General features: G+C 45.2%; 1 protein-coding gene across 3 annotated transcripts in view; it reads left to right on the top strand.

The window, feature by feature from the left end:
• Positions 1–18,470, top strand: part of ABTB3 (ankyrin repeat and BTB domain containing 3) — a 166,234-nt gene that overhangs the window by 83,973 nt on the left and 63,791 nt on the right. For all 3 annotated transcript variants that reach the window (XM_035569243.1, XM_035569245.2, XM_035569244.2), the window contains exon 2: positions 7,475–7,624. In XM_035569243.1, coding sequence (XP_035425136.1) covers positions 7,475–7,624 — 150 coding nt within the window. The remainder of the gene's footprint in view (positions 1–7,474; positions 7,625–18,470) is intronic.

The raw sequence follows: 18,470 nt of genomic DNA, 5'->3' as shown, positions 1-18,470 counted from the left end.
TGCGAATTCCTCTCGATCTGTGAACTTCTTCCTGGTATCAAGTCACTGATGGCAGCGTGTATTGTATTTATTTGCATGTAGCAAAGAAGAAAGATGATAGCAGTATTTTGTATTATTATTACTTATTTATCTGCATGCCTCCTGTCAAAGAGTGTGATAGAAAACCTTTCTCCTCGCCATCTCTATTTTCAGGGCAGCATAGCATAGACCAGGGTGAGCCGCCGGGTGCTCTGTGTGAAATAAATGCAGTGTGTCAGCTCAAACATCTCTGTGCCAAAGAAATCCCAACTTGCACTGGAACTTTTATGGTCGCTGTGACAGTGGAGTAGTCTAGCTGATCACAGCCCGCTGTTGAGCAATTTTCCTGTTGTGAAGTCGATAAAACACCACGTCACAGTCAACAGAGAGAGAGGTGGTGAAAATCATAAGTAGGTAAAGGCACATCAGTCTCCTCACCACAGAGAGGCAGGGGAATGCAGCTTTGCGTCGGCTGCTGCTCACCCTGCCATCAGCACGTGCTGACCATCCAGCTCATGGATTAACAACAGTAAGCAGCGACCACAAGGGAGAGACCTTTAGGGACCTGGGACACAAGGAGATGGATGGATCTCCATTACTTTTCTTGCTTGTGGATCGGCTTTTTTTTTTCGTGGTGGTTTTGAGGATTTTGAAGTTTTCAAATTGATTTTGGTGGGACCAAGATTTTGCTTTCTTTATATCCAAATAAAAATGAACGTAAAGCTGTAGCTGCTGATCTGGGAGTTTAGTTTCTATGTTTAGTGGGATCTAATCTTTTGATTCTTCTTTGTTTTGTAATTTATATCCTAAACAATCAAATCCATCCTGTGTTCCACTTGGTTGTGCACCACTTAACTGCTTGGTACTAGCAGAATATATCCTAATTTAGTTGAATTGTTGTTACTTCAATGCCATTTAAAGCAGCAGTGATTGCCACTCATTATCATTAGGCTAAAACGATTGCCTTAGAAGGCTCCTAATAAGGAGGAAGTCCCAATTAAGTAGAATGTGTTGTACTAACAAACTCCTTACAAGAAAAGATGTCACAGCCCTGTGTAGCAATATAATTCTATTATCTTGCCTTTCTATAACATCTGTTCTAATATCTCACAGAGGTATTTTGCTTTGGATAATGATCATCCGTTCTGGCTTTTGATGAAATCAAATCCAACTCAGCTGGGGTACTGCCCTGAAAATGATCGCACATACTTGGAAAAAACTGCTCTCCAGATATGCAGTTACTGAAATTTCCAGTTGCGAGGAGCCAGAGACGAAATTGCTAAGACAAAACCTCCAAACTTGGCCAGATGAAATAAAAAAGTTGTGCTTGTGTAGCTGAGAGGATTGTTCTTTGCAGTTGTTCTGGAAGTTCCTGCTGGTAGGAACCCAAAATCTACAGTTTGCACAACTTCTGTTTGTCATTTATCAACAGTTGCTGCTGTTGATAAAGTTTTTGGCTGTTTTTTTCAGGATCTCAATTCTTTCATTTTTAAGCATTTTTTCATTTGCTCTTCTACTGATTTTTCCAGGAGAGAAAGGGTGATCTCTTGTGGTTAAACAGCATAACTAGAGGCCTTATCTCTCTCTCCTTGGTTTTCTCTGACATTTCTTATTTCACCTCGAATTAGTTACTAAGCTCTGTAGTGCTTTACTTTCACTTCATCTGTAAAACGGACATGAATATTACTTTACCTGCTAAACATCAGTCAGGAGGCGAAGTGGAAAGCGGGTAATGCTTCTTAATGTCTTTGGTTAATAGGTGTTAAAGACACACAAAGCAATATTACTTTGCATCTGACATCTTTACAGGGTCTTGCATCTGACTGCTGTGCCTCTTCCACACTTCCTTGTACGGGCGGCTTTGCCTGCTCTGAGACTTTGATTGGGAAAGCTACAAGGCGATAAAAAGTTTCCCTAAGTGCTTCGCATTTTCTCCATGCAAAGCCGCTCCCTGTTATTTAACCGGGCTGGAATGTGTGGAAAGAAGACACTTCGCACTCCTTGCCTTGAATGCTTTCCAGGTCTTCAGTGAACTGAAAGCACTGGTTGATATGATCAGTATTAAGATTTTCCCCATGCTCTCATTTCTGTAAGGAGAAGCCAAGATGCTTTCCATCTGCCTTGCCTGTCAGTTTGACAGGCTGAGCGGAGGTGTCCTGGTGCAGGTTGCTTTGAGCAACAGAGGGTTTCTTCCCAACCTGGAGCTTCTGCATGGTGGGTTTTGTCAGCTTGAATTCACCATCTCCTCTGCAGCGGCATCAGGATGCCGAGGTCGCGGTGCTGGTGTCCGCAGCGTGCTTTGAAATCCCTTGTGGACCTGGACAGTGCATCTTCCTCGCATGCTCCTGCCTGCCACAGCTACCAAATGTGGGATCAGGAGAGAGATTTTCCGTGTGTCAGAGTATCAGCCATGTGGGGTTTGCACCTGCTGAAATGTGTTGCTTTTGCAAAAGTCCTTGGCAATAGTTCTATCCCTTTTCTTTCTTTCCAGTAGGCTTTTTTGCTGTAGATCTCAAGATTGCTCTCTGGTGCTGGGAAATACTTTGGTTTGTGAGCTTGTGGAAGAAAAGGGATCTTTTGATTGTATGTTTTATGAACTTTTGAAGTTCACAAGATTCTGTATGACAGCAGAAGACTTGACTCAAAGACCTTCTAGTCCTTACGAACACCTGTCTAAAAAATCAAATGGCTATAATAATTCAATTGAATTCCGTCCCCTGAATGTAGTCCTCCTAAGCGAGGCCAGCATTCACTGGAGCGATGTGCAGCACCACATTTTGGGGACTGTTCAGGGTTAACTACCGTTTTCAGGCTCATTTTGTAGAGCAATTTGACTGATATCTGCCCTGCACGCTTAATCTCTATAAACTCTTAGAAGAATCCAGCTACTCCTTGCAGTGGGAGTTTAAACTATTTTCCAGATAGGTACGTTTGCTTAAGATGTAATAGATAGATAAAGAGGAATGTCAAAGATACTTTGAATTATTTGCTCCTGAAAATAGGAGCCCTTCATGCAAGGAAAAAAAATATAGCAGCAAAACCTTCAAGTTTCTACCCAGACTGTAAATTAATATATCGAGAAAAATGTGATAGTCTTTCCAAAGCAAAAAAATAGTAGTACCAAAATGTATGAGAAATGCTTTATAGTCTTTACAGTGCTTATATTTTTAATCAAAACAAACACATTTGTGTTAGGATTGTGGAGGATATGAAGTCTGCTTGCCAGTCCTGGCATATGGGCAATGTAGGGGCCAGCACTTTAGGAATCAGCTATTTTGCAACACTTGGAACAGCTGGAATGTAAATAGATGCAGATATATTTCTAAATAGAAGGATAGTGGAGGAGGCTTAGATTTTTTTGATGACTCCTCTATATTTAGGTGAAATTTGGGCTATGGACACCTTCGTTTTCCTGCCTTCCTTCCACTGCTGCCCGGCGCTGAATTTGGGGCGTTTGTGGGGTATTTGCACACTTCTGCCACGCTGCAAGGACTGCGCAGGCAGCTCCGTGGCAAGCTCCGAAAAGGGCGTGCAGGAATGTGTGTGTATTTGTGCCAAAATCTGCCTTGTGATGGAGGGTGGTGTATCAGCCCGGCACAAGAGCTGGGAATGTGCGTGGGGAAACCTAAACAGAGTTACCGAGAACCCCTGGCTTCAGAAGAGTTTGCAGTGAGGATTTAAAACAATTGCACCTTTTACAAGCTGAGGCATCTTCGGTCTTAACTTTGTCGATTTGTGCAATACTTCTTTGGTTTGGGATTTTTAGGTCTTTGGGGACTGAGCTCTAGCTTGTGTTTCTAATGAGCCCAGAGAGCAGGAAAAATGTGGAGTGTATTAATTGTACATCAGATCTTCCCTATGATGTTTTTTTTGTTTTTGTTTTTTCCCCTGGAGATTTGGGAGGGGAGCATTAGGAGCTTGTCACTACGTTCTTTGGCTTGCCGCTGATTTTAAAGTATTTTCGTTGTGTTTCTCCTCAGTCTGTTACCTACAGACAGCAGGGCAGGATGAGGCCAAGGGCAAACTGAAAACAGCAGCTCATAAAGCAAACTTTGGGTTTGGCCCATTCTCGGTGTGTCTCCTTTCAGACAGATACCTGCCCCAAGGATCTGACAGCCGAGGTTACACAAAACACCCCAAAGGGTGACAAAAGCCAAATACACAGGAGTGCTTTGGTTGTTTCCCGTTGCTCCAGTGATTCATAGCAGTCATAAATGCAACGTATGGCTGCCATACATCACGGCAGGGCACAGAGCAGCCAGGGGCATGTCGAACAAGTCTGGCCCTGCATTCATCCTGCAACAGCTGACTGCTTGATTTCCACTCTGGTGAATTGGAGGGAAGATAAGGGATAAAATATTGGGCAAAGAAGCGCGCAGGGCTGAGTAACTGTGCAGAACGGAAGGACGTTTAGCAGTGCCAGGCGAGAGAAAAGACAGATACTGCAGCTTATTTCTGAAGATACTGCACAGAAATCTTTGTTTTGGAATGACAGATAGCATCAGCAGCAACAGTCGAGAGAGCAAAAAAAGCAAGGGAAGAAAGTTCTGTTTTCCAGGCTGTTGGAAACGTGAGATCCTTACCTGCGTGTCAAGTATAACGCAGCGAAGCCGTGGCTGACAAGTGAATAATGCCAATCAGCAGGGAATTAAAATAAGGAAATTGAACTGTAGCCAAACCAGTGAAAGCTGGTGATGGCTATTTAAATGTTTCTACTTATAAAGAAGACATATTATAATCATAAAGTTTTTACTTTTTCCCCGTCCCTCTTTGACTTGCCAAGCTCCCTCTCTTCTTGCGGGGGAGCAATTCCCTTCCGTAGTCTTCCATCAGCACGTTTGAGCTTTACAGGAAATACTGAAAAAACAGAGCAAGTTTTCCTTCCAAAAAAGCATTTTAGTGACATTAGTGATCGTTTTTGGAGAGAACAGTTGAAGCTAGAAGAGGGGCAGAGTTGTGTGCCAGAGCCATGCAATTCCCTTTCTCCATACTGGCGAAAACCAGATCCGATGAAGCAAAATGGTGAGAATTGTAAACAATCTTCCAACGCACCACGGGTCACCTGCTGTGGTCAATTATAGTTGTGAAGCTGCTGTGTATCAGATGTTTGGCTATTGCATGGTTTTACTGATCTCAACCCCAAGTGAAAAAAAACCCTTTGGTGTGACATATCCTATAATTTGCTAAGTTTTCTAACAATGGTACATTTTGCATTTCATTTGCACTTTTCTTCTGAAAACCTAAGAATACACTCCCCTCTCTAAAGAACAGAGTAATTAATCATCAGGGCTGTTTGTAAGGGAAAGCCTGGCTGTGGGAACGGAAGTAGAGACAAAATAGAGAATAAAATGTCCATATGCCATGGCTTTCATCACTCAGAGACATCTCCTGGGCATCTTATGTTTTTTTTAAACCATTTAAATCTTATTTGTAAAGGTATCTTAAAAGAGTGTATTTTTCCACTCTTAAGGTGTGTTTTCACTGAAGAATATTTTCCTGTTGGATATTCTTTTTTTTTTTTTAAAGATGGCATAAAGCTATTTGTACTTTTCAGAAGTCTTGTAGAGTAGATCATTTACACATCTGTTTTCTGCAGGGAAGGCTCTTCCAATTTTGCCTTAATTTCTATCCATTAAAATTAGGACGAGTAATCTAAATAAATGAGAAATATTTCCGAGAGAGAAATCTTATTAAAATACGCTGGCAATTCTGCATTTTAAATCCAGGTGTTGCGCATCTCGAGATCTGGACGTGCACAGAATACAAATGTCGATTGGCACACTAAATGTGAAATGCAAGGCAGATGCCAGGCGATCCCAAGAGAACTTGGAAGGCTTGTTTGATAGCTTTTGATTGCTGTCCCTTTTTATCCTTCACCTCTGTGCTTTCAATTCTTTCGTCCCTGGTGCCGCGTCAGATGTCCGGCTCTTTCTCTCCAGGGCGCTCCCCGCAAGCCGTACTCCTCACCCGCGACCCTCCGCACATGCACGTGGTTTGCCTGCAGTTGCTACAACCCTGGGCCTGGAGCCAGGGCTGGGATTACGGCTGCTGCTGCTCTTCCATCCACAGTGTTCAAGCAGGCTATTAGGGAATTTGCCCTGGTATTGCTGTCATGGGAGGGGGAGCCTGGTTTAGCTTGCTGTCTTACGGCCGCGGTGCACGAGACCTTTGGTCCCGGTTTCTCCAGCGTATACCCCCTGCTTTTTGGTTTGATCATGCACGCTGAGCCTGTGTCGCCTCTTTTCTCCCAGGATGGGCGTTTTTAGGTCTGTGCTGCAAGTAGGACTTTTAGACTGGACTCTTTGCAGGCAGGGAGGAGATGGAGATGAGGCTGGTGGAAGAAACAAGGTGTTTTATACCTATTGGCAGAACCATTGGTTAGTAGAGTTAGACGCCACTTTCTGAGCTGGGAAACTCAGCGAGTTCTTCCCTCTGAAGACACCAGATATGCACCTCCTTCTTAAAGCATTTTGTAAAGTTATTTTGTGAAGTGCTTGCTCGTCCAGTAAGGGTAGAACTTCTCCCCTGCGCTTAAAAGGAATGAATAGTAAAAGCTAACTGAAAAAAATACATTTCCTATTCTATTTTCTTTTCAAAGCAAATTGTTGCAAATCCCACAGTCAGAGAGAGGATGGGATTTAATTGCCATAAAGAGAGCTTGCTGTCCAAGCTGGACTTCAATGCATCTGTTACACAGGGATGGTAATGAGCAGTTCGCTCTTGTACGTAAGTTCTGTTTTGTAATATGACAGTGATTTTGATTAATAAACATGTGTCCTCTGTCTGCGCCTGAGGGGTTTGATAGTGTGGCAAAAAAGTGACTTGTTTCTGCATGGATGTGTGTGACATAAGTTTTTTTTTTACTTCAGTAGCTTTGCTTATGCCCTCCCCCATAAAAATTCACTGCTGTGAGGGCTTCTGCATAGTGGGCTTTTGAAGCTCACGCAGTTCAGTTGTGAGGAGTTGTATTTACAAAAGAAATGCAGTAGACTCATCAATGACACTGCAAGCACCTTGACACCGTCCATTATTTTGGCAGTTGTCACAGGAATTCCCTGTATAGGAAAATCCTATAAATGTATCATCCCTTTCATACCCCATTTTAAGGCCAATCTGTAAGAATTCTGCTGCTGAGATACCATTTTCCATTAAACTCGTATGGTTTTGGAGTAGTTTCTCGAAGGCTCTTGACCTCCGCCTTGGACAGTTCTTTGGGATTTTCTGTAATAATTATCCCTAGGTGACATCATGAGGGACTTGAGGATATTCAGAAGAGTTAATGAGGGTCACTTCTGAGAGCATGAGTCATCTGTGACATTGACTTATAAATGTTTATTGTCTTTGAGCTCTGCACACATGGGCTGCATCTTGGAATGTCCCCAGAAGGATGCGGCGGTGGTGACAGCAATAGTGGCTGAAATTACATGGGACTTCTCTTTGTTTTTATTCACTGTAGGTGTCCTCTGCCTGCCGGACAGCTTGAACCTTCACAAAGACCAGCAGCGATCAAACAAGCCTGGGGAAGTGCAGATGTTCAGCCAGTCAGAGCTAAGGACCATCGAGCAGTCTTTACTGGCTACGCGCGTGGGTAGCATTGCCGAACTCAGTAAGTACGAGGTTGCTTACGATGTTTGGGTTTCTTTCCTCAAGGTAAAACAAAGCCACCTGCATTAACTGGTTGTACAGAGGGGAGACAAGGGGACACATGATGTTGAAGGAGGCACTGGGGCTGACTGTAGCCATGTTTATGCTCTATGGTTTGTTGGGAAACTGAAGCTGTGAATCCATAGGAGGAAAGAAGTCTCGTGCAGTCTCGTAGCAATGGCTGCAACTTGTTTGCACGCACTGCTCTCATTTCTAAAGGTGAGGGATGCTTTATTTCACGTTGCATTTGAGAGCACCTCACAGCTTGGCCAGACTTGTAAACGTCTGACATACTGACATTCTGTCTCATTTCACTGGGTTGCCCATTTTGAGATGGGCAGGCAAAAAGCTGAATGTTTCAATAAATGAAGGATATATAGTCACAAATTAAAGTAGAGCTCATTCTGTCTGTTACAGAAGGTTCGTCACTCTTCCTGTCCTCCAGTTTCAGTAGAGGAGGCACAGCTCAAACCTAAAGCAGAGCAATTAGCACCTGGAAGATAAATTATTTGTTATTAATCAAAACACTTTTAGAGAAAGGTGATAAGCTATGATATCTGCAAAAATCTGAAAATTTTGATTACAGCACAAATAAATTATTTACAGTTTTCTGAATACTACCTAGATGCCTCGTTGGCAGGAGGCAAATGCCATGTGCATTTTCCTACAACATGGAGTTTACAGTTACCAGAAGGGTCTTTGGGAGATTTTTTTATTAGGAGAGAAACCTTCCAATCACATGTTTACAGTACAGTTAGAGGTATAAAGTTATGGGTGGGAAAACTTGTATTTTTTTTCCTGAGCTCTATTAAGAAATTCTGGGGAGAAACTGTAGAGTCAAATATAAGAAAATACATGCAGCCCAGCTTGCTGTTCTTAATACTGGGTGTTGTGTGATGGACATTGTATGGAACACACATTGGGATCGTAGGTGCCATTTCTCAGCCTTTTCTGCAGTAATGGGAGTCTCCTCTGTAGCCATTTCATATCATCAGGGCTCAGTTTCAATGCTGTTTATGAGCCCTGTGGATTCACCATGAACGTTTGTCTGCAAGCCGCAGTATGAATTTCTGTTTTCAACTTGCTAATTTTCCTCTGTTCTGGTGAAACGTCAACAAGCCAAGAGCACTTACATGCCTTAGCGTGAAGTGTTGCTCAGCCTCTGGAATCAGGTGTTTGGTGTTACTCAAATTAAGTACTTTATGCTTATTTATTTCACACTTGACATACACAACATTACTTTCCATGTGCCAAGTAAATTATGCATGATACTTCTCTCTCTCTTAAAGTACGTATGGTTGTGTTCTAGTAAGTAAGTAATCTGTGGATTTTTTTTCCATTTTTTTGTATCATATGCAATACAAAAAAACAGGATGTTTAGCATCCTCCCCACTCCCCCACTTATTTATTTTTTAAATTTCCATTTAAATTTAGAAATCTATCACCTCTAAGTCCTACCTCAGATTCAAGTGCTTGGCAAATATGGCTTTTTTTTTTGTATATATCTGTTTTTTTTTTTTTTTTTTTGTATATATCTGTTGACTCCAAGCACAGGCAAAACACTTCAGGGTGGCCAACTTGAAGAAAACAGAGCATCAGTGGGAGTTAGATGCAGCTGTCAGAGAGAGCTTGGCACTCTCAGCAGGCAGGCTGACAGCTCTCCAGAAAGCCCTCTGGACAACAGTTGGGGGCACCTCCCCATCCACTGCAAGCAGATGCATGTCGTGGAAGAAATCGTGGGAGTAGCGGTAATTGGCAAAGCTTGCAAGGCTTTCTGCTCGATCGGATAAAAATCTGTGCTGTGGAACAATGCTGGTGCAGAGTTCAAACCTTAATCCTGAAGCATCGAGGGGAGCGCAGGGTGTCACGGTGAGCAGAACCTGGTGGATTTAGGGAAAAATCGTCAAGTGGAAGGAAAATGAGGGGGCGCAAGGGGGGTTGCTGCCTGTCTGTACAGCACTTGTGTTTCTGTCGCTGGACTCAGTGCAGGCTGTGACCTGGAGGTTACAGCCAGCCTGTGCCATGGAGGGAGGCTGGGGAGCTGCAGCGTGGGGGAAGGATCGTGGAGCAGTGGGGCTGAGCCAGGGGGGAGCACCTGGGCATCACAGCACGTCGGGGGGGAGGGAGGAGGTGAAGGAGGATTTATCATTGCCACGGTGGGGGGTGGGAGGTGGTAGAGCCTTAGAATTGGCACTGCAGAGAGAAAAGAGGATGCAGCAAGCTCTGGCATGGAGAAGTGGGATATGAGGGAAGGGTTACCTTAGTAAAAGCCCCCGTTCTTGTGGGGATGAATTGAGGGAATGGGTGAGACTGAAATAGGAAGGAATTAAGAGGATAGCACTTGTAAAGAGAAGGAGGAGGTGGAAACCAGGAGCGAGTGGCAAGGACAAAAGCTTGACCTGCTGGAGCAGCAGAGCAAGTAGACCCCAAGCATGTGTCCACATGCAACGTCCCAGGAGCCAGGACTTAATTTCCGTGCTCTTCATAACTACACAAAAAAACAAGGGCAGAGTGATCTTGCAATAAAGCAACTTAATTTTATCTCTGAGGGAAGAATCCCAGTAATTCTAATTGAACGAGATTTCCTATAGTTTATCAACATTAATAATTAAAGTGTTGCAAGCATGCAGAATAACTAGAATTAACCAGCACACGTACATGGAGGAAAGACATCCCTTGCTCTCGGTTCTGCCTGGCATCCTCACACGTGGTAGCGTGACCAGCTGCCGAGCTGCTGGAGACGTGGAGAACGGGAAATCACATCTGTCCCTTGGAAGACAACAGCTGGCAAGCGGGGCCCGCTTACTGGCTGGCGTCTGTACTTCTGCTGAAATCTGCTCAGTTTCTTCTCAGTCTTTGTCTCTGTCCCAGGTGGAAAATAGAGTGACTTATCCAAAGTGGAAAGTATTGCATGGTGTGGTATCCTCACCTCCTATACGCGGTACCCTCGTTCGTCTGCTCCCTTCATGTTCTCTCTCCCCCGTTTTGTTACTCCTGTTTTCTTTCCCCTTTCTTTTCTGCTGAGGATACTGATGAGTGGTTCTGCAGTAAAAGGGCTGAAGATTTTCTGGGGAAATGTCCCACCTTTTGGCTGCAGCGTAAGAGGAATTACTGGTGTCTCTCTGGCAGTTTATGGTACTTGGTTTGGCTGCGTCATTCCTTTAAGCAATACAGAAATTGTTTGTCGTGGCCGACAGGTGCCGTATCTGCTGTCGTACTGATGAAGAACTGCTTCTTAGGATGCTTTCATGGGCGTTTTTGAGGATAAATGATATTAGCATTTGTTCGTGTGTGCTGACAACACATTAGAAAAGACCATTTAGGTGGGCTGCATCTCCCTGGGGGGGACAGAAGCGAGAGAAAAGAGGGAAAAGGTGGGTGAACACAGCTGTAGAGGGATGGTACCACCATCCCCTGCGCAAGTGAAGGTTGACCTTCAGTGAGGGGTCCTCAGGTGCAACCAGACTCACGGACACTGCTCTGGTGACCCCAGATCCCACTTGCTCAGGTCTGGTGGTACCTCTGCTGACATCTCATGGGGTTAGCAGGTTGGATGCCGTGGTGTGGGTGCTGGTTGTCACTGGACAATGTAGTGCAGCTCTCCCAAAAACAGGAAGAAGAAGTAATGTTGCTGACTTAGGGAAAATCAAAGCAAGGTTTTGTCTCTAGGACACAGGAGGAGAATGTAAATAGAGACCTAATTCTGTAACGCAATTACTGAAGTAATACGTGATTCTGAGGAAAAGGCTTGAAAAATTAATGTGAAACCTTATTCATTAAAATATAATGAACATGGCACAAAGTTAAGAAACAACAATAAATTTGGTCTATGTTATATTGGCATTTAGTATTCAGGAATTGTAATTGCCTACTACAGTGTGTTTTAAAATAATTTCATTTGAAATGCATATTATTTAGAGAACATTGGGAAGAACTGAAGCACAGCAAAAAAAAAAATAGGATTTTAAACAGTAGCCTGACAGTATTTCACTGTTTATTTTTAGAGAAGTATTTGACAAAGCTTTTTTTTCTTCTTCTTCCAATTTTTCCTATTTTCCCGTGCTTCTAGACCAGACCTGGAGGAAAACAGGAACTGGTCTATTTTTCAGAAAGTTTGGGGAATTCTTCTGGATTTCCAGTTTCTCATTTCCTTCTCCTTCAGACAGGGAAAATGGACAGAATAGATAAAAGGAGGAATATTAGCGAGAGCTCTGGCTGTTGAAAGATCCTGTGATACTGCATTTTGACCTTTGAATTTTTCTCCTAACTTCTTTATGTGCGTGTTTGCAACCCACAAACATTTGTTATATTTAACTGCGTAACACTCCCAATGCACCTATTCATCACCCGTCTAAAAATACTGGTGCCAGCTCAGAGACTAGACACAGAACGGATGAGGCTTACAGCTGGAGGTCTCTGCTTTGCGGGATGAAGAAGGACCCTCCCTCTTGTGTACTCAAAGGTGTGACGAGAAGGAAGAGGAGAGCCTTAGGGTATGCTGGGCACCATCCCCGGCACCAAGAAATGCTCCTCTATCCCTTTCTGCCTTTGGGAGAAGACCGTAAGTGTTAGTGTAAGGCCGAGCTAGGAAAACTACCCCATGCTGAGGCCATGGGAGAGGCTCCAAAGAACTGTGTTGTCTCTCGAGGGGCACAGAGGACTAAACTGTGGGTTAGGATGCCATCCAAACCATGTCTTCAAGTCAGAGAAGAAGAACATTGCTTTGAGTCCAGAGATGGGCAGTTCACTGGCTCTCCTGGGTGGGAAGTTGGCCACCCAGTCTTGTGCGAAGCATGGTGACTGGTCGTGGTGAGGGCATTACTCTTGAGTGTTAACGGCAATAAGCGTGTGTTTTTATTTCAAACTAGGATAATTTGAAGATGCAGGTGTTACTTAACACTGCTGATCTCAGAGCTTCTTAGCCTTTGAATGATATTTTAAACAGCTCCCAGATCTGACGTTCAAGCTGGTATTTCCTCCACATCACCACTCAATCTCAGTGAGGTTTTTCTCTTGCCATTGGAAAAATGCTGCCCTTCCCCACCATCCTCTCTTTGCCTCTGCAGTGCTGAAGGTATACATTTCCAAAATAACAGACTCACAGTAGATCTTGGCACACTTTAGGGATGAAAGAAAGGGTTACTGCTCAAGTGTAAGTAGAAATGTGCTTGTACATACCAATGCTGTTTTTCATTTCTCCTCGCAGCCCCAGCCAAGGAGATGATGAAAGTCGGCATCTCCTCCCTTGCCTTTTCATCTATTCTCAATCCTCTACAACTAACAGGAGGACTGCAGGAGCCTTACAAATTGATTCATGTCCTGTAAATAAGAGGTTAAACACGGGTTTAGAAGCAAATGCCAGGCTAAAGGTGCTTGCTGGACGGGTGGCATCTGAAGCAGCATTTTTGTAAGCTCTGTGCTTATTTACTGCCAGAACAAAAGCACTGCATGTCAGATACTTTTCTCAGACTAAGCAGCACCAGACAGCACCAAAACTTTTCCTATACAGCAGTTACGTTCATGCACTGCAGTGCAGAACTAGGCAGAGATACTGACTGAGCCCTGCAATTCAGATGGCAGTGCTCCCTGCAGTGTAGGGTTTGGCCATAGAGCTGGTGGCTTCAGTGGGCACTCTCTGGATGTGACAATACAGCCGTCACCACTGACAATACGATCATCACCTTGGTGGGTGGAGGATTCTGGAGCTTCAACCCTCCACCACCCTCCTCTGATAGCCCCAGTGTATCAGCTCAGGACTCCTCCTCATAAATCACCTTCAAGGTATGGACCCTTAAAGCAGCATTTTCCCTTCCTTAGGTTTGCTGTCATCCCAGCCCGTGCTGTGCAGACCGCAGGCAATCAGCTGGGGCAAGGTGAGCACTCTTCTGCTGACCTGCTCAGGCATGTGGGACTCTTAATTCAACATTTAAAGACATGGGTCCAGGTTAAGCCAAAGAAAAATCCAACTACGGTGGTCCAGAAAGACAGAGTGAAAGCTCTGCCTTAGGTTGGCAGATGAATAGCACATCTGAGTCAAAGGCTGTTTTGTTTGGAGCTGATATGGTATGAAGGGAATCAAACGTAAACGTTATGCTTGCCTCATTGGATAGGAGATTCTGAAGGTAATAGTGTTATTATAGTAGGTATGTGAAGTTGAAAAAGTTTAATTATTATTGTGGCTTTTTTATGGGTTATATCCAATCCTTAATTTCTCTATCTTCAAAGGCTTTGCAAATACTAAACTGCACACAAACACGTACTCTGTCATATAAATAGAACCTTCTTGTGATGGTGGGATAAGCTGAGATAAAAGGTTAAACGATCTGTTGGAGGCCACAGGGGAGCCGCTCTTTGGAAATTGGCTGCTCGTGTCCTGGTCCTGTCTTTTGCTGCCAAATGCAGAGTTTGGGACTGCAAACTCCTTCCTCTGCTTTTCTGTTGGAGAGAGAAGTGGCTGTTAGGAGATGAAAAGATTGCCTGGCATAGCGAGTAACAAATTCACACTGGGGTACAATGCGGGCACCATAGGCAGGCGGATACGACAGAAAAGGGGAGGTTATTGCAAGGTGAGCTCAATGATGAATTTGCAGCAGGCGGGATATTCCACTGGGTGCACATTATGGCACCCCAAGTGCACCCATAGCCCCAGGCAACTGGCTCTTTAATCTATTATACACTGTACGCCAAGAATAGCATAGCTTCATGTTTGAATATACTCAGTGCTAAGAGCACGCACACGTTAAGGTATGCGATAGATACTTCGCTGTGCGCACCCTCCCTAGCTTTCTGCAGCCTCGTTTCCTGGTACAGATGGGCCTCGAGTTAACGACACAAAGACCTCCCGTAAATCTTCTGAGGGAGGGTTTTCCTCAAGCAGTTTTTTGTTCAGCTGCCTCTGAAACACGCAGCTTGGTGCAGTACCGGAGGCAGAGCAAGCATGGAGGGGCAGTGCAGCTGGAATCAAAAGCGTGTGAATGGCTCGGGCGGCTGGCGGAGCGGATGACTTGAGGCACTCTGCTGTCGTGCAGCAGGCACAGTTAAACCACTCGTGTTCACCTGCACTCATGCTTACAGGCATATGCCTGGGTGGGCTCTAGCAATACATCACTTTAGCGTAGAAAGCAGATGCAACAGGCAGGCAGAAAGGAGGAGAGACTTTGCTACGGTATGGGAAGGATGCAGGATACCATGGCTACCAGATAGCAATCTGACCGAATGGATCTTGGTTTATTGTCAGGCTCATAACTCATATTTTCAATACAATCTCCCCAGGGCTGGCCCTGAGCAAAAGCCATACATAGATCCAAGGTTTTTACACCAAGCTGTGAAGTGAATCCATGTCAAGAAAGTGAATTTTGAATCTGAGTCACATGCTCGTAAGGGGGTAGACTTTGGAAACGGCTGGCCATGCTGTGGAAGTTGGCGCCTGGAGTGCAGCTCTCTGGCCAACGCTTCCCTTGATGATGTGGACAGATCACAGAAGGACAATGACAGATCTGAAGGTCCGTCTCGTGGCTCTGGCCTGCTCTGTTGGGAGAACATGTTCATCTGGGTAGCACAGCAAAGCAGCAGCACTTGCTGTCAACAAGGGGGAATGGGCTAAAGTTGCTCCAGGGGAGGTTTAGGTTGGATATTAGGAAGAACTTCTTTACTGAAAGGGTTGTTAGGCGTTGGAATGGGCTGCCCAGGGAAGTGGTTGAGTCACCATCCCTGGAGGTCTTTAAGAGACGTTTAGATGTTGAGCTTAGTGTTATGGTTTAGTGGAGGACTTGTTAGTGTTAGGTCAGAGGTTGGACTGGGTGATCTTGGAGGTCTCTTCCAACCTAGATGATTCTGTGATTCTGTGAAGCCCCGCTGCAGGGCACGATTCCCCAGAGCGGGCTGCACACACACTGGAGTCCTGGAGAACTGGAGGGTTGAGCAGAGCACTGTTACTGAACTGGTGGGTGCTGCTGGCAGGAGGCTATCACATGGCATGCTAGAAGCACAGCCTGCTGCTTTGCACCATGCCCTAACAGGACAATTTGGGGTCCCTCCCCAGGGCTTCGAAGGAAAGACACAGGCTGAACAAGTGTATGCCTTGTTATCAGTGTGCAAAAATACTGTTTACAAGTTATTCTTAAGGCTTTAGAGCATGTTCTTGGGACAAGAAAAACTTGAGATAGGTGTCATCGGGAGTGGCTCTGTAAGGATTTGTCCACTGTCATTCACCTGTTGGTCATGGTTGTGCAAGCCCACACCCAGCTGAACACTGTAGGCTTTGCACGTCTATCCCTCTGAAAACAGTGGTCAGGTTCATCAAGCCAGACCATAAAATCCTGCAGGAAGCTTCTCAGAAGTGGGTATTGGGCATCTGTGATTTCCTCCTCCTTTCTTCCTCCACTGTTTTCCTTCTTTTTTCCCCATTGTTTATTACAAGATTTGAAATCGATATGTTGTTTTGTAAGCATTGGGCTCTGCAATAGTCACAACACTGAGAGCAGCTTTTACTAGAGGCAAACACAGGCAAAAAAATGCTTAGCTGGTCACTGTCGAGAGGGCTCGAGCAGCCCGGTTGTGTGCTGTGGGTTGCTGAACGTACCACCCCCATGCAGCTGAACTTTCCCTGTCACATCACATCTTCAGCTTGAAGTCAGTGGAACTGTTCCTTAAATATTCAGTATGGCCTTAAACCAGGCCCGTGTCACAGCACGCGCCTTACGTAATACTCTGAATCTTTACAATCGAATGTATGTGGGTCTTGCTTTCCTAAAAAGCTCTGAATTGACAGCAGCAGCGATAGGCCATTCCTCTCGCGGTCGTGGGAGGGATGAAATGCTGGAGGCTCGCTGCAGGCTTGCATGGGGCTGGTTTCTCCTGTCCTTTGCTGGCAGGTATGTCCAGCACCTCACTTCTCCTTCAGGGCTGCCAAGCTCCAGCCTGGGGCCTTGCCCGTCTTTGCTGGCTCTCTAGTTTTTGGCAGCACAAACATCCTCCCTCACGAGCCTGCCCACCTCGCTGCTCGTCTCCTCGTCCGTCCCACGCGATGTGATGTCTTCCTCTCCGTGGCTCTGCCAGCAGAACAGTTTGTGCGGCGGCTTGTTTGGCTCATGCTGCATAAATTGTGGAAATGTTTATTTGGTTTAAATTAAAACGATAGTAACATTGGCAAGGGTTTTCATCAGGCAGTTGGGTTCCCTGGTCTGTTCCTCAGATGAGTTGCGGACTGTGGTACAGGGGCAGTAATAAGCACAGGAGACCGTGAGGCACAAATCCCCGCCGAGCCTGCTGTGTCGCGACGCCAGAGCCATCGGGAGAGGCATCACCAGCATTACAGGATCAACTCCCATGCGGGGAATTTTATTTTTTGAAATGATGCCCTCAGGAGTTTATTGGCCTTTTGGAAGCACTCAGCTGATGTAGTTGGGATATGTTATGAGGGCCAGAAAAGGTGTGCTTTATTCTTGACAGAAGCAGCCGGTCTCATATGTACCTATGAGGAGCTGAAGGTAAAACTTGAAAAGCTGCAGACTGTGTAAGCACATGGGAGCCAGCGATGCTGTGAGCAGGTGAGCTCGCCCTGCAGAGCATTGCTGTAGCTGTGAAGAGCAGAGCCGGCTGACACAATGATGAACGCAGGGTTTCCCTCTCTGTAATTGGCCACAAATTCAAGGTTGTCCTCAGTGTTCAGGTATATTGCAGCTTTTACAGCTGGCAAGGGGGTGTGTATCAGCGTGGAGGCGAGGCTGGGTTTTGCAGGCGAGATTTGAGCTGGCTGAGTGACTGCTGGAGACCAGACCAGGAGTCCCACCAGGGAGCTGGTTTCGTGCACGTGGGCTTCAGAGCGCCCTGGCCGGAATCAAGACGCATTTCAAGATCGGAGGATAAAGCAACTGAACTTTGTGTATTCCTTGTTGGAAGAAAACGGAGAAGCAAAAGCACCTTAGCAAGGAGGAACAGGTACATCAAAATGCGTTGGGGTCTGAAACAGCACACGTGCATCTCAAACCAGTTGTTATGCTACCCTACATTTTACAGACTATGCATAAGTACTGCTGTACAGTGCACGCATGCCTGCCAGCTCCATCCTCAGCCCGGATGTGCACAGACCCCATCTCTGCCCTGAAGATTTGGCGCTGTAACAGGATGTGGCTGGAGGGGGGGGGGGGGGTGCGGTGGCTGCTGCAAGGTTACACAGCGGAATGACATAGAAACCTGAGATTCCTGCCCTCTGTTCAGTGCTTTGCCTGTTAGACAGCAAGATCATAATGTGGCTTTTTCTGCTTGCTTACTGCCCTCTCTGAAGCTCAGTGCTTTATAGGTATTGATTATTTAAGCCCTGAGTTGTCTCTGATAGAGGAATGTTATAATAATTGTTGGTAGAGCCTGTATTTCAAGTGTAACCGGAGATAACATAGCAAAGGGAAAAGCAAGATCTAAGCCAGTCAATTCTTGGTATAATGTAATTAAATGATGCTTTATACATAAGAAACATTAATTGAGCTTTAATGGCATGAATTGGTTTGACTTCCTTAAGAAGCAGTTGAGGAAATACAGAATAAAAGGATGAACTCCTAGTCGTGTTGAAATTGATTGGAGTTTTGCCATCGATTCCAGTGAGTCTCGAGTTCCTCCAGTCTTGCATCAGCAGTGATGCTGAGCTGGCTGCCCTGCGCACGTCATTCTTTCTGCTGCTGCTCCTCCTTGCTCACCGTGCTGCTTCCCCCAGTGCTGGATGTGTCATACAAGTCACATCGCCCTGGCACTTGATGAGGAATGTGGGTGAAGTAATGTTGCTGACTTGAGCCGTGGCCTAAACTGTGTCCTGA

Source organism: Cygnus atratus, chromosome 1, assembly GCF_013377495.2.
Source record: "Cygnus atratus isolate AKBS03 ecotype Queensland, Australia chromosome 1, CAtr_DNAZoo_HiC_assembly, whole genome shotgun sequence".
In the NCBI taxonomy this organism is placed as follows: domain Eukaryota; kingdom Metazoa; phylum Chordata; class Aves; order Anseriformes; family Anatidae; genus Cygnus; species Cygnus atratus.
Note: the sequence above shows the minus strand (reverse complement) of the source record. Positions and strands in the feature narration are given on the sequence as shown.